This window comes from Amyelois transitella, chromosome 4 (assembly GCF_032362555.1).
Source record: "Amyelois transitella isolate CPQ chromosome 4, ilAmyTran1.1, whole genome shotgun sequence".
Taxonomy (NCBI): Eukaryota; Metazoa; Arthropoda; class Insecta; order Lepidoptera; family Pyralidae; genus Amyelois; species Amyelois transitella.
In genome coordinates this window covers 10183606-10198466 of record NC_083507.1, presented here as the reverse complement: position 1 = coordinate 10198466, position 14861 = coordinate 10183606, and the positions used below count along the sequence as shown (strand labels likewise).

The 14861-nt window shown below is 34.9% G+C and overlaps 1 protein-coding gene and 1 non-coding gene across 7 annotated transcripts; one reads left to right on the top strand and one right to left on the bottom strand.

The window, feature by feature from the left end:
- Positions 1-354: 354 nt before the first annotated feature.
- On the bottom strand, positions 355-8604 carry LOC106141358 (uncharacterized). Of its 6 annotated transcripts, none has more exons than XM_060954323.1 (8): positions 8407-8604; positions 6142-6243; positions 4972-5071; positions 4322-4490; positions 3759-3875; positions 2787-2923; positions 1070-1256; positions 355-581 (listed from the first exon to the last, which is right to left on the bottom strand). In XM_060954323.1, exons 2-8 carry the CDS (start codon positions 6237-6239, stop codon positions 436-438), a joined length of 954 nt encoding a protein of 317 aa, XP_060810306.1. In that variant the 5' UTR covers positions 6240-6243; positions 8407-8604; the 3' UTR covers positions 355-435. The 6 variants fall into 6 exon arrangements, with proteins under 6 accessions (XP_060810306.1, XP_060810307.1, XP_060810309.1 ...); XM_060954324.1 differs by having other exon boundaries at positions 8413-8604; XM_060954326.1 differs by having other exon boundaries at positions 8439-8597.
- LOC132904403 (U6 spliceosomal RNA) lies at positions 1982-2088 on the top strand. Its single transcript, XR_009657571.1, has one exon. It is a non-coding gene; the product is annotated as a U6 spliceosomal RNA (small nuclear RNA).
- Positions 8605-14861: the final 6257 nt, after the last annotated feature.

Genomic DNA, 14861 nt, shown 5'->3' with positions numbered 1-14861 from the left:
GTCCTGTTGCCATGACCCCAATAAGGGTTAAGTTGCTTCTCGGGAGTGCCTCAATCCAAGATCATGGATACAGGCGAATCCCGGGCTTTTCTCCAGAGAGACATCAACGCAACCAGGACACTGAGATTCAAATTTTTTTTTATTAAGTCAGTACCTAACTTATTTTTTATATAAGTAGCTAAGGATTCCATTACTATGAAAATTATTTCGTTATATAGGTATATTTTTTTATACTCAGGTTATTTAGTAACTGTTCTGATTCCACGTTACTCTATAAATTTCTAATAATACTTAAACTCTTTAAGATTTAAGTTAGCATCGAAGGCAAAAAGATACCAAAAAATACTCCAAAAATATTTTATAAAAATAATAACATTTATTGAATACTAGATAACTTGTTATTTCTGTAAATCGTAAAGGATCGCCGAGATCCCTTTAGTCATTACTCTTATTGTTATTGTCTGCGTTAAAAACGTCCAATAGAAATTGTTTATATTCCTCATGTCTTAATGAATATATTAGTCTGGCGTTGGCCTCTTCTTTGCCGACAAATTGGTTAGTGTTTATTCCTCTTTTGTCACCTGGAAGAGAGGAGTATTAAAGAGCACGTGATAAGACAAATTTTATTTTGTCTCATCTCGTGCGCTATCTATGGTCACAAGTGTTGTTGAATTGTTGTTGATAGATGGCGTTGATGTCTAGAATGTCAATGTGTGCTTGCGTTTCAAAATTTCACTAGCTGATGATTTATAAGCCTGTCCCTTAGTCGTCTTTTACGACATCCATGGCAAAGGGATAGAGTGGTCGTATTTTTTATTTTTATTGTATAGTTACACTACCACTAGGTAGTAGTCTACCACTTGTTGCCAATAAAGGGACCCTTTTAAAAAATATATTTTTAAGAACTTATAGCAAAATTATTTTTTATAAAATCTATGATTTCATTTTGAATATTCTTCTTAAAGATATAAACAATTTTCTTTTGTTAACTTTTTACCATATCTATTCCTTATGGGCTAGATGGAACCAGTAGTCCCAAGACTCGAATCGTACAATGAAAAATACTTACCACACAATATAATGCCGTGTTTAGAATACTTGTACTCATCTACCAGGTCCTGTTTGACCACGGCAGCCACCACTGCTGGGTCAAGGGCTTGCCAGCGGTCACTGACCTTTAGGGACACTTGCTCGTAAAGATTCTGATGTCTCATTATGTCGGTATCTATGACTCCAAGTACGTTTTCCCGCCATTCCTGGAAAGTATATTTTTTAAACGTTTGCCACTGAAGTTTCATGTTTTTTTTAGGACAAGAAGTTTTTATGAATTATAGTTTAATTGTGGGAATGTGAATGAACGTAGGTATTAGTTAGTTTAATGCATGCATAACAAGTCCAGTTCAAGATATAAAAAATAATTTTAGTTAGTAAGTACCTAATGGCTACTCAGTACATCAGAGTGAACAAATTCTAATCGAAACAAACCAACACTAAGAACGTTGACAAAAAGCATAAAATAACTAGTGGACAGTGGACCCAAAAAAATCCCATTTTTTGCCTTTTCATATCGCCGTAGTTCTTTAGTGTATTTAAAAAACCGCTTTCGGACTCTGTATGTTAAATTATAATATACGCCCTCTACTGGCTGAACTTGTAACTATTAATTGACTGCTCTTAATTCACATGGCGTGTGCAACATTACTTTTTAAACTTTGTATAAGCTTGCACAAATCGCTAACAGATGGCGCTGGTGTAACTTCTAGGTACAGTAACTTTAGTTTTTTACTTTATTCATATGCAGATAAATATAATTTTGTTTTTAAAAACAATTATAAAATAACAGTGTTAAAAATATAATAGAAAAAATAAAAATAATTCTTGTTTGTTGTTTTTGTTCGAAAATTTACATAGAATTTCTAAATCGCGGTTTCAGAATTTCAACTTAGTGAAGTATATATACAATGCAAAATGCCATGTAGTTGTACTTGCTTCGGCAGTACATATACTAAAATTGGAACGATACAGAGAAGATTAGCATGGCCCCTGCGCAAGGATGACACGCAAAATCGTGAAGCGTTCCACATTTTTTGGACAAATTAAAATGAATCCGCAACAATGCCAAAATCGTTTTATATTATTATGTGCAATTTTATAATAGGAAACCAAATTCCATCATTTTAATGTAAAAAAAAAATGTACCTACCTAAAAAATATTTTTAATACTTTATTGCACATTATGACTGTAGCTAGGTAATTCGTTGTCTATATCCTGTTCATATTTATATAATACGTGAATTTAGTCAAGTGTGCTCTGATAAAATTGTAGGTACATACCTAAGTATACCCATAAATAATCACGTCTTTATCCCTTACGGGGAAGACATAACCAACAGTTTCGAAAAGACTGAAAGGCTCTTAAACAATTACACATAATTTTTTGTTACACGCTTATTTTAGTTCAGCCAGGAATGTTTGATATTTTTTTGTGATTTTTGATGAATAGTGAAGTTCACGTTATTGAAAGAAATGCTGCAGTGCAATTTGTTACCGCTTCTTCTGTAGGTAATAACGCTTTGGAAGCGGCAGTGAACTTAGTTTTAAAAAATTTATTTGACGTCACCCAATGTTGTGAAACCAAAAGATATGACAATAATTAAGTGATGTTGGAATTGTCCCATAATAATTAATAAAAATTTTAGATTTCGAATGTGAATTAAATTTGAATTTATTCTATCAAGCATGCATATTAACTAATAAGACCTTGTCATTATCCCTTAAATACTCACTCGGCTAAGATTCAGATGTTTCTTCACTTGTGAAAACGGCATGAAAGTCACCTTATCCGGCTTGGCATTTTGGACTACAACGTGATAGGCCTCGACGTCCATGTGGGCATTGAACTCAGGTTCGTTATTTTCCTCATCTGAAATCATACTAGGTTTAAGTACCTACTTAAATACCAAGTAATAAGAATAATTTTTAGGCGACGTGCTAGCAACCTGTCTCTATATGAATCTCAATTCTATTATTGAGCCAAACAGCTGAAAATGGCCTATCAGTCTTTCAAGACTGTTGGCTCTATTTTCCGCAAGGGATATAGACGTGATTATATCAATAAATAAATGAATCGTAAGGAAACCTGCACATTCAGGAGTATGGACGCTTAACGCGTAATGGCTTCAGGGGAACCGCCTTGCAAATGAAGCGGAGGTCAGATGGGAGTCGCTTCGTGTAAATACCTGACTCACTGAATCCAGGATCTTGGTTGAAAGTACCCAGGGATCCTCTGCAGAGTGGTGGGGATGTAACCGGAACTAACGACAGGAGGAAGATAATGATTAGTTTAATAAATAAATATAAACGGGACAGAATACACAGATTGAGTTACCTTCGAAGTAAGTTCGAGACTTGTGTTACGAGTTACTAAAAGTAACGTAATACACTGCATACATACATACATATTGTCACGTCTATATCCCTTGCGGGGTAGACAGAGCCAACAGTCTTGAAAAGACCGAATGGCCACGTTCAGCTATTTGGCTAAATGATAGAATTGAGATTCAAATAGTGACAGGTTGCTAGCCCATCGCCTAAAGAAGAATCCCAATTTTGTAAGCCTATCCCTTAGTCGCCTTTTACGACATCCATGGGAAAGAAATGGAGTGGTCCTATTTTTTTTTCAATGGTGCCGGGAACCACACGGCATTATATAATAAATACTTATAACATAACATTTAAGTTATGGACACTATTCTTACCATGAATAAGTCCAGCTCCTACGTAAAGATGGCCTATTCTGTCTATAAACCCAGGGTCCAGTTTCAGAGCAAGAGCCACATTGGTCAGAGTACCAATCGTGATCACTGACAATTCATCTGAAAAAAAAGCATAAACATTAAATGTGCCGTGTGGTTCCCGGCACCAATAAACAAAAAGAATAGGACTACTCCATTTACATCTTACATCCTAGGGACTAAGGGATACGCTTATAAACTTGGGATTCTTCTTCCAGGCGATGATGGGCTAGCAACCTGTCACTATTTGCATCTTAATTGTATCATTAAGCCAAACAGCTGAACGTGGCCTATCAGTCTTTTCAGGACAGGTTGGCTCTGTCTACCCCGCAAGATTTTTTTTCTAATGGTGCCGGGTACCACACGGACAATAAAGAGTGGGTTTTTGTTTCAAAAATTTTGGTGCAATAAAGAGTTTATCTAATGCAGCTTTAAAAAAGTTTCATTATTCATTCATTCATTCACTCATTCGTTCATTACAGTTCCTCGGCCAAGGTTGCGTATTGTAATACTCCGTACCTACTTACCTTTGTACGTTTCAGAGAGTCTTAACAAAGCGTTGACGGCATTTTCTGCCTGAGCCGGCACCAGGTCAGATGGCGTCTCCCCTGTGTCTCCCAAACCATCATGGCCGTAGTAAAAACCAACATCTGGTGTTGTCACTAGCGAGTTCTTGGAACCACGATATATTGGTACCTGATGACAAAAGGGATAGTCTTATGAACTTGGGATTCTTCTTTTAGGCGATAGGCTAGCAACCTGTCACTATTTGAATCTCAATTGTATCATTAAGCTGAACGTGACCTATTAGTATTTTTGAGACTGTTGGCTCTGTCTACATATATATTATGAACGAATAAAATGTTTCAAGATATAAGTGTTAGTAGGTATAATTGAAAAAAAAAATCGTGTTTTATTGATTTTGTCCGAAATATAACGCGGTAATGTCTCAATGGTATCATTAAGCTAAACAGCTGAACGTGACCTATCAGTCTTTTTGAGACTGTTGGCTCTGTATACATATATATAATGAATGAAAAAAATATTTCAAGATATACCTAAGTGTTAGTATAATTGAAAAAAAATCGTGTTTTATTGATTTTGTCATCACACAATAAACACTCTCCTTGTAATACCTAGTTAATATAACGTGGAAAAAACTCGTCTGAATACTTACATCTTGCCTCTTAGCCACTTTCAGTATCCTCTGGTTGTTAGTGTAGACGTTGTCTTCTCCAGTGTTACCATTACCCGTGGTCAAAGCTACCAACTGAGGGCTGAAACATATAACGGTTTTAATTTAAATTATGAATGAATTTAAATAAGTTTACTATTTTCAATATTTTTTTTTATAAAACACGAAAAAATAATGAGTGCCATGTGATTTGGGCACTTTAGAACTTCCTACATACCTAGTTGTCTTAAAAGGCGAAGGGCTAAGGGAATACGCAAATTCAGACGAATTTGAACCTATATTTTATCATAATCTAAGTTATTAATCTAAACAGATTCAAGAATAGATACTTATACCAGCTTGGATTATGATCAAATATGGGTTAGGTTCCTCTGCAAAGGTTAAGGAGAACAGGTGGAATTGGCTTGATGTAAAATATAACTTTTATGTTAACTGACGCGGGCATCTCTATAGATAGATGAGGATCTAACCGGGTTCAACCGGTAAGCTGCCGCTGCGCGAAATACTATTGCTGTCCCGTTTCACATCATAATAAAAAGCGAAACAGCGATAGTTCTTCGAGCGATAAAAAAGGCGTCGCGCTTGCCAAGCTACGAAGACAGGAGGAAGGAGCGATAGTTCAGCTCGACCGCTACCAAAGGGAAGATCTTCCGACAGGAACTTCCTAGCCCAAGGGGAACCAGGGAAAGAGCTTCTGTCCACTGCGAAGAGTCGTGACACATGATGGCAGCTATCAACCGGCGCCAACTAGTCGACTTCGCTCTCTTTTGTCTCGAATCACCGCTGACTACGATCAATGCAACAGGTCACTCCTGACTCACTAGAACTTCGAGCTACTTCCGACTCACTGGAAGACAACCAGCACTAGCAAGCTACTGACGCCCAGATTGCACAAGACTGATCAAGATCAGATTGATCAGGAATTCAGACCTCCGGTCTTGGGGGGAGTAATGCGGAAGGATTGAAGTTGATGATGGAGAAGGTTGCTTCCAATCACGTCGAAGTCACTAATGTAGTGGGAGCCGCTGTTCCCCAGGCATTACACCTAGCCTGGCGGAAGATTTTCCCTTTGGTGGCGGTCGAGCTGAATCATCACTACCGCTACAGAATAAACGTGACAACAAAGTAGGTACCTATTCGAGCGATACTTACCCATTATAATGTTTTTCGTATAACAAAGCTAGAAATATGGCCATGGCATCGTCACCACCGGCGTCATTGTCAATCACAATTTTATGGCGTTTCTCCATATCTCTGGCAGGTAATGAAAGGTGTTACAATTAATACATGTTTATCGATTAAATTATTAGGTATGTTAACATACTTATATAAAAATAAAAAATACATTTTTAATCTTTCCCGCTTAATAGTCACTTTTACTATAATATTCTGTTCTGTTCATCCCCAAATCACACTAATGGAACTAAATTTGACTTAACAAGATCGACAACACACAAAAAAAAACACTTCAAAATAAATTTTATGAAAATTGGTTTCAAATAATTTAATTTCTGTCACATTCCTTTTATTTATACTCTTAACGCTTAACGGTCATCCTAATTTCCAAATTTACTATTGTATTTGAAGTAAAAACCTATTCTATTGTTTATTAACAAAAAAAAAGCATATTAAAATATTAACGTACTCACTCTGCACTTCCTAAACACAGAAATACGAACAAAACGAATACTACAGACATGCTGGCTGTTGACACAGCGCCGGGCGGAGATAAACTGAGATAAAGATATCTGATGTGACGATTCGCTAAGTTCATTTTGTCTGACATAAGCTTTTTATTTAAATCTCTCAAAAAATATCAATAATTAAATTGTCAATTAGTTTACAGTCACAAATATCAAAAGTTTTCAGATTTTTCAACTCGTTGACGGGAGAAAATATAAAACCTAAATCGATTACCTAATTACTGAAAAAAATAAAACAATACTTACAACTGTATAAGAAAAGAACATTACATACATATAATCACGTCTATATCCCTTGCGGAGTAGACCGAGCCAATAGTCACGAAAAGACTGATAGGCCGCGTTCAGCTGTTTGGCTTAATGATGGATTTGAGATTCAAATTCTAGCCCATCGCCTAAAAGAAGAATGCCAAGTTTATAAGCCTATCCCTAAGTCGCTTTTTAAAGAAAAAAAATTGCATTTTAATCAAAAATACCTACTTATATATCAATAACTGTTATTTCTCGAGACAAGTAGAACAGTGGACAATATAAAGGTAAGGAATGAAGACGTAATTATATATTTTTACATTAGAAATAATTGTTTTAGTAACAAAAATAAGATTTTTGAAAATTTGTTCGCCGGTTATCTTGACTTAGCGAATTGATACACGCGAGATACAAATGTCAGACAATGACCTAGATAGAAGTCGATTAAAGATATAACAAGAAATTAAGCGAAAATAAAATATATCTAAAGTATTTGATACATAGAAAAAATAAAAATAGTTTTTTTTCTTTTGATAATGAAGACTTGAAAATTTTTGATACTAATTAACACTGATACAGACACACCTTTTAGGCGTAACATGGGCTACTTTTTTGTCTGTAAACTCCCATGGAAGCGGTGCCCCGCCCAAAAACTATCACCTTTTATGTAAGGCAATGTAAGGTTAGATTTGGGGGAATACCCTAAAACTACTTATTAGAACGAACGATACAACCAAACATACAGGCGATACGATTTTGTAACAAAAACGTCATAAGCCGAACAATAAATATTTACTTACATTGTGTAGGTACGTCGAACATAAAACCTAACATTCCATTATCACAAAATCCTACTAATCACTTTTTAAATATACGTAAAACCGAACTGCTTTTGTGACAAAAATATGTGATACTTAGTACCTACCCATAAAATAATTTACTACCTTGGTAGGTACTTTCACATACTTTTTTATTAAAAAGTGGATAACATAGCATATATATAATTACAACAAATGAAATGGGAGTAATTGTTGATATTATGTACTTACTGCCAAAACCGCGACAGTTACAATGAAAATATTATTCTTGAATGCGCTAAAATTATTCAATTGAAGTTGGAGAGTACGCCGGAATGTTATAAATAAGTTGCGATGAAAATTGAACCAAAATAACAAGTGAAATAGAAACTATTTCAATTTGTATATTATAATACTGAACGAAGATGATGAGTCATAGACAAAATTGAGTTTACGTTTCTGTTATGTGTTTGTTTGTAAATTCTACATTTTAAAGTTATATTACCTACGTATAGTATATAAAAATAAAAATCAAAAATTAACATCATTATAATATGAGCTGAGAGAATTATTTACAGGTAGTGATTTTATATCCAAATTTGCTGGGCATATTTGCATATTTTATCAACAGATATCTACATGTCTCAAATAAAACATGAATTACTTACGACTACCTTTTGTTTTACGTTGTTGATCTTACGTTTATTTAAAATAATCACTTCAACTATGCTTTTGCCAAATAATAGAACTGTTAATAATATCTATTTCATTGTATTGTTACCTACACTGTAAATTTTATTTATTTATTACTTTAAAATAACCGACATAAGAAAATTACTTGATTTACTAATTATAAATCCATTTTGCGCTATATATTATATTTACAGAAACTGATAGCTAAAGCAATTAAGCAATATATTGATTGATAACATGATTGCGTCTGTTTAAATCAATAACACGTGCCTTGAGATCTAAGGAACAGAGTTCAAAATGCAATGTTAATAATGCATTTTTATATTTCTAGTTATCGATGCTCTAATGATAAGGGAAAATATTAATCAAAATCAACTTAAAAAATATACTAACAATTTGTCAATTAAATAAAATAAATAAATGTAGTCTCTGCCTACCCCACCGAAAAATAGGCGTGAATTTAGGTAATGTATTACTAAAGTAAGTACTTATGTACTGATTTACCTAGTCCCAAAGTAAGTTTGTGACTTGTATCATGGAATAATAACTTAACAATAACATATTTTATAAAAAAATGTAATTACAACATCTAAGACCCAGGTCGACCGGTAAAGTCAAAAAGTATGAAAGCATTATGATCACTGAAAATAGAGATTACCACTCCACCAGTTTTCGGTGACACATTTACCAGTATTTACAACTTTTATACTTTTCCAAACTAGCTTACAAGCAGCTTCGCCCGCGTGAACTTAGCAGCATCTCAAAAAAGCAAAGAATTTATCGCTATCTACAGAAAAGCGACGAATTTAGCACCATTTACCTACATTAGCTACAAATTAAACGCCACCTACAAAAAGTGACGCATTTAGTCACCTACAAAAGAATACAGGTTTTTCCGCAAATCCCACGGAAACTATGGCTTTTACCGGTATGAACGGCAACTTAGCATTCTTAAGAAAAGCACATTATAATATAAGTTGAAATTCTATTTATGTGAACTTAATGAGTACCTATCAAATTAATGACTGCGCCATCTGTTTACGATTCTAAATAACATTGAGACGTACGTATCTAGCTTTAAATTAACCTTTCTTGGAATATTTTGTATTAAAAAGTAACATTTCAGCTGTACAGATGGCATGAGTGAGCAGTTCGATAACTTTTTACATGAAGTAAAACTGAAATGTTTCTTTTCAGTACAACATATTCATAGATAGGTTAATTTAAAGAGATTCAAAATATACAAGTCATTTATTAATTTATACATACATACATACATATGGTCACGTCTATATTCCTTGTGGGGTAGATAGAGCCAACAGTCTCGAAAAGACTGATAGGCCACGCTTAGCTATTTGGTTTAATGACAGAATTGAGATTCAAATAGTGACAATATTATTTTATATTTGTATTTTTTTAATCTCTTTATTTTACCAATTAGAAAAAGATATAGGAGAGATAGTTTTGTGATTGTACCATCTCCTAGGTCACAATGACTTTGAACTACAGATTAAAGAGATAACTTTTGGATTCAGATATATTTTAGAATATGGTTTTTCGTTTTGTCAATGGAAGAAGTCCGTTTGCAATTTTCGAATAAAAAGATAAAATAAATAATAAAATATAGTATCGTTGAGTTAATAACTCATAACACAAGTTCGAACTTACTTCGAGGCTAACTCAGGCCGCGTATTCCGTCTCGTATATACCTACTCGTATGTATGTATGTATAAGATATAACACTACTTCTATAAAGTGACCTTTGGTAACCTAAAATGTGCCGTAACTAATAAAAAATGTTTTTATGGCGTCCATAAAATTGCGGCTCGATTTCATTTATTATTGCCGATGCTTTTTTATGGCTTAATTTTTTCTGAAAAGCGTTTTCAGTGTTGGTTTCAGATGACATGATATCATAATGAAGAAGATACATACTTTCAATCACATCTTAAACCCAAACGGGGTAGACATAGCCAACAGTTTTGATAAGACTGAAAGGCCACGTTCAGCGTATGGCTGTTGGTTTTATGATGGAATTGAGAATCAAATAGTGACAGGTTTCTAGCCAAGAAGAAGAATCCCAAGTTTTATCCTATCCCTAAGTTACCTTTAACGACATCCATGGGAAAGAGATGGTGCGGTCCTATTCTTGTTTTTCATTCGTGCCGGTGTCCACACTTACGCTTCGATGAAAGAATTTTAATCCAAACCTTACCAAGTAGTTTTATTTAATTAGCATGTATCTTTAGTTAAATTTTATTTGTGCACACGCCATACCGCCTTTCTCCAAAATTCATATCTCCTCTCATGGGTCTACTGGAAGAGATTTCTCTTGAAATAAGTAGCACCTTTGTACTAGAATAACTGTATCGAATGCTCCTGTATATAATTTTGTGTACATAAATTATATATTGTGTGTATAAATAGATAAATAAATACCAAACGTTTGTCCCAACATTTCCATACAGTATTCACGAATCAGATTTGTCAATTATGAGCACCGGTCTCGATTAATTAGTTTTCCAGTTGCATCACAATTAATCATTGACGGGCAGGGTAATTGGCAATGCAAATGAAGTTAGGACGTTTCCACACCTGCGGTTTTCACAGGAGTCACATGAGAGCTGGTAACACGCCCGTTATGGGTTACGCGTTGAATTTATATGTATGACCACGCATATAATATACACATATAATCACGTCTATATCCCTTGCGGGGTAGACAGAGTCAACAGTCTTGAAAAGACTGATAGGCCACGGTCAGCTGTTTGGCTTTATGATGGAATTGAGATTCAAATAGTGACAGGTCGCTAGCCCATCGCCTAAAAGAAGAATCCCAAGTTTATAAGCCTATCCCTCAGTCGATTTTTACAACATCCATGGGAACGAGATGGAGTGGTCCTATTATTTTTTTTTATTAGTGCCGGGAACCACACGGCACGCGACCACGCGTTAGTGAAAAATGTACCTAAGAAGTTAAATTTGATTGCTTTTTGCTTTCACTCTTTGGAGCTTTATTGAGCATGCGCGTTTTTCTCTTGCTTTTGTTCCCGGTTGCATCCTCACCACTCTGGAGAGGAGCCCGGGGTATGCCTTTGACCATGGACCCTGGATTGGGTGAGTCAGGTTTTTACACGAAACGACTCCCGGCTGACTTCCGCAACCTTTGCAGGTAAACCAAACCCGTATTGCATCCATGGTTACACATCCAGTTGCCTGAATGTGCAGGTTTCCTCAATATATTTTCCCTCACCGAAGGAGAATGGGTTGGTATTCAAACTAATGCACACAACTTTTAAAAATAGTAATAAGTACATGGCCTATGTAGGATTTGAACCTGTGCCTTTCTGCATATAACTCATTTTAACAAGGCACATTACCTAACGACCACCGACGTTCGTTGCAAATATTGTAACGTGTTAATTACCCGTGGACCCAGACTTATCCGTGATTCCAGCTGTAGACAATGGTGGACCCTGGACGCTCGTTAAGAGGTCCATACATACATACATACATATATATAATCACGTCTATATCCCTTGCGGGGTAGACAGAGCCTACAGCCTTGTAAAGACTGATAGGCCACGTTCAGCTATTTGGCTTTAAGATAGGATTGAGATTCAAATAGTGACAGGTTGCTAGCCCATCGCCTAAAAGAAGAATCCCAAGTTTATAAGCCTACCCCTTAGTCGGCTTTTACGACATCCATGGGAAAGAGATGGAGTGGCCCTATTCTTTTTTGTATTGGTGCCGGGAACCACACGGCACATGGGTTATGAGGTCCACCTCAAAATAACAAGAATTAATCCTGGATGCGTCCTCATGCCAGAAATTTGACGAAGGAGAAATGCCCTAAGTTATGGGATTTCAATTCATACGAAATCTGAGCAGCTTTTTCTTCTGTGCTTCCATCAAAAAGGGATAATTATCACAAAATTCGTAGTTCAAAGAGAACCTCCCAAGATAACTTCCGTCCTGAAGGGAGACTGCAGAAAATAATGTAAGTACAGAGGTAGGTATTTTATGAAATACTGTCATAAAAATCTGCAACAAAAAGCAAGAAGAAGCAAGGACTTATCATCAGAAAAATAAATGGTAGAATAGAAATGACAAACTTACATATAGTCACGTCTATATCCCTTGCGGGATAGACGGAACTAAAGGTCTTGAAAATACTGATAGTCCACGTTCTGTTTCTGTTACGTCAATGGAATTGAGATTCAAATAGTGACAGGCTGCTAGCCGATGCTATAAGAAGAATTTTAAGTTTACTATCCTATAGTCGTAATTTACAACATCTGTAGTGCCGGGAACCATACGGCAGAATAACAATTTCTGCGGAACTTTAGTGATTTAGTAACTTTATTAAAAATAGTTATTTAGTATGAAAATAAGTAATAATTGTGCACTCAATTGCGTCATTCTTTATCATTGAATTTCCATCATTGGTTGCCGTTTGATCACGAGCACGAATTTGATAAATATTCAATTTAGATTTTAAAAATATATCAAAGATTAAAAAATACAAATTGTGTATAAATTATCATGGCTATTTAACTTTTTTAATTTCTTCACTTTTATGATTTTGAAATTAAGTTGTGAAGATATTCATAAAGCAACAATATTTTGATTAAATTTCTAAGTAAATTAAAGTTTTTTTTAAACACCCCTTATCTTGAACGTCGATATTTTGTGATCCGTCTCAGAAAATATCTCTTTATGTTAGTATCTTGAAAACTTCAGACAAGGTCAATTGATGCTTATGGAATCATTTTTATTCAAATATATTTATTTCGACTTCAAGGTTTGTTATTGTTACCATGTGCCGTGTGGTTCCTGGCACCAATAGAAAAAAGAAAAGGACCATCTCTTTCCCACGGATGTCGTAAAAGGCGCCTCGTTGCCTTTTTTAGACGATGTGCTAGCAACCTGTCACTATTTGAATCTCAATTCTATCATTAAGCCAAACAGCTGAACGTGGAACTATAACTTTACCGTAATCTTTTAGGCCCATACAGTAGTTTCTGAGATTAGCCCAAACAAACATAAAGTTTAGAAGGGTTGGGACCCATCATTTATTCTAAGGATTTGTCCAAGTACACGAAAGTTTGTAAAATAAATTAAGACAAAATATCGACTACGAAAAGTTTCTTGAATTACAACCGTTTACAAAATGTGCTGGCTCTGACCTGGTCTACTCAAAGCTTAGGTGACCATTTTAAGAAATGTAAAATAAAATCAGCAATACCTATATAAAACAAAAATAATCATTTACTTTTTTGTCATCTTGATAACAATTATACACTTTAACCAATACAACTTGATTACAATTATACAACAAAATACTCGTGATGGGAAATATAAGAAGTGGATTAATCCCGGGAATCGATATTAAATCTTCAGTGCATGTATAAAATAAATACTTATTGAGCTGAAAAATTTCCCGCGGTAAAGTTTTCTATCAAATATCGTAACATACCTACGACCAGAAAGGTGGTCATGACGAAACTATTACATTTTTTTACCATTTTGCTACGGTTCCCTAAAAAGAGTGTGTATATCCTTTACATTTTTTCATACCTTGACGGGCGGGAGAAGTCAGGGGAAGGGGGATCAGATTAATATGCGTCGGGAAGCCCTGACATGCGAATAAGGTTATTTAAAAAAAAACACGTCCTTTTTGATTCCATTGTGTGCGAAACAATGACATATTACTTTCCTTTTACGGAACGTGTGATTAAAATAAGTATTGTTGTGGAATTTTTATATGTTGTTCTAGATTTTTGTACATGCGAAATTTATTGAAGTCATTGATGTGTCAGTAATGTACAACAAATAAATAAGACTTATTTTTAGTTGATTAGCACGACTAACTTTTAGAATCCCGTTTCAATTTATCAAATTTAAAGTCATCATCAGTGTTTGCTTAGTGAATTTTGCGGTTTTTAAATTTAAAGGAAACATTACCAGCCTTATTATTTAAACATTTTATTATTCTCCATTTATGTAAACACTTAATAGTTCTTTTTGACAAAGAAGCTACCTCTTTTGGTTTCTTTATTTACCTTTGTTGCCAGGACAAACCGTCAAACCAAATATTTTAACAGCGCCTCACAAACCGAACTGTCAAACGTACCCTCATCCACAACAGGCTGTTTATTTTCGCTATTCGACCTAAGTCAACATTTCCAGTCGCTGTGCGGGATTTTCATAGCATTCGGAATAACACAAGACTGCAGAAGTGGTTTAATAATTATTTATTTTTCTCCTTTAGTTTCTTATGTCGTGTACCCATACTATAGGCTTAATTCAGAAAAAATGATAATTCCATGTAAATAAATATATTATTTTGCAAAAAACCATCAGAGAATCTCACGAGTCAGACGAAAGCAACGAAATGATTCCGTTGTCAATTCATAAAGGTCAGTTG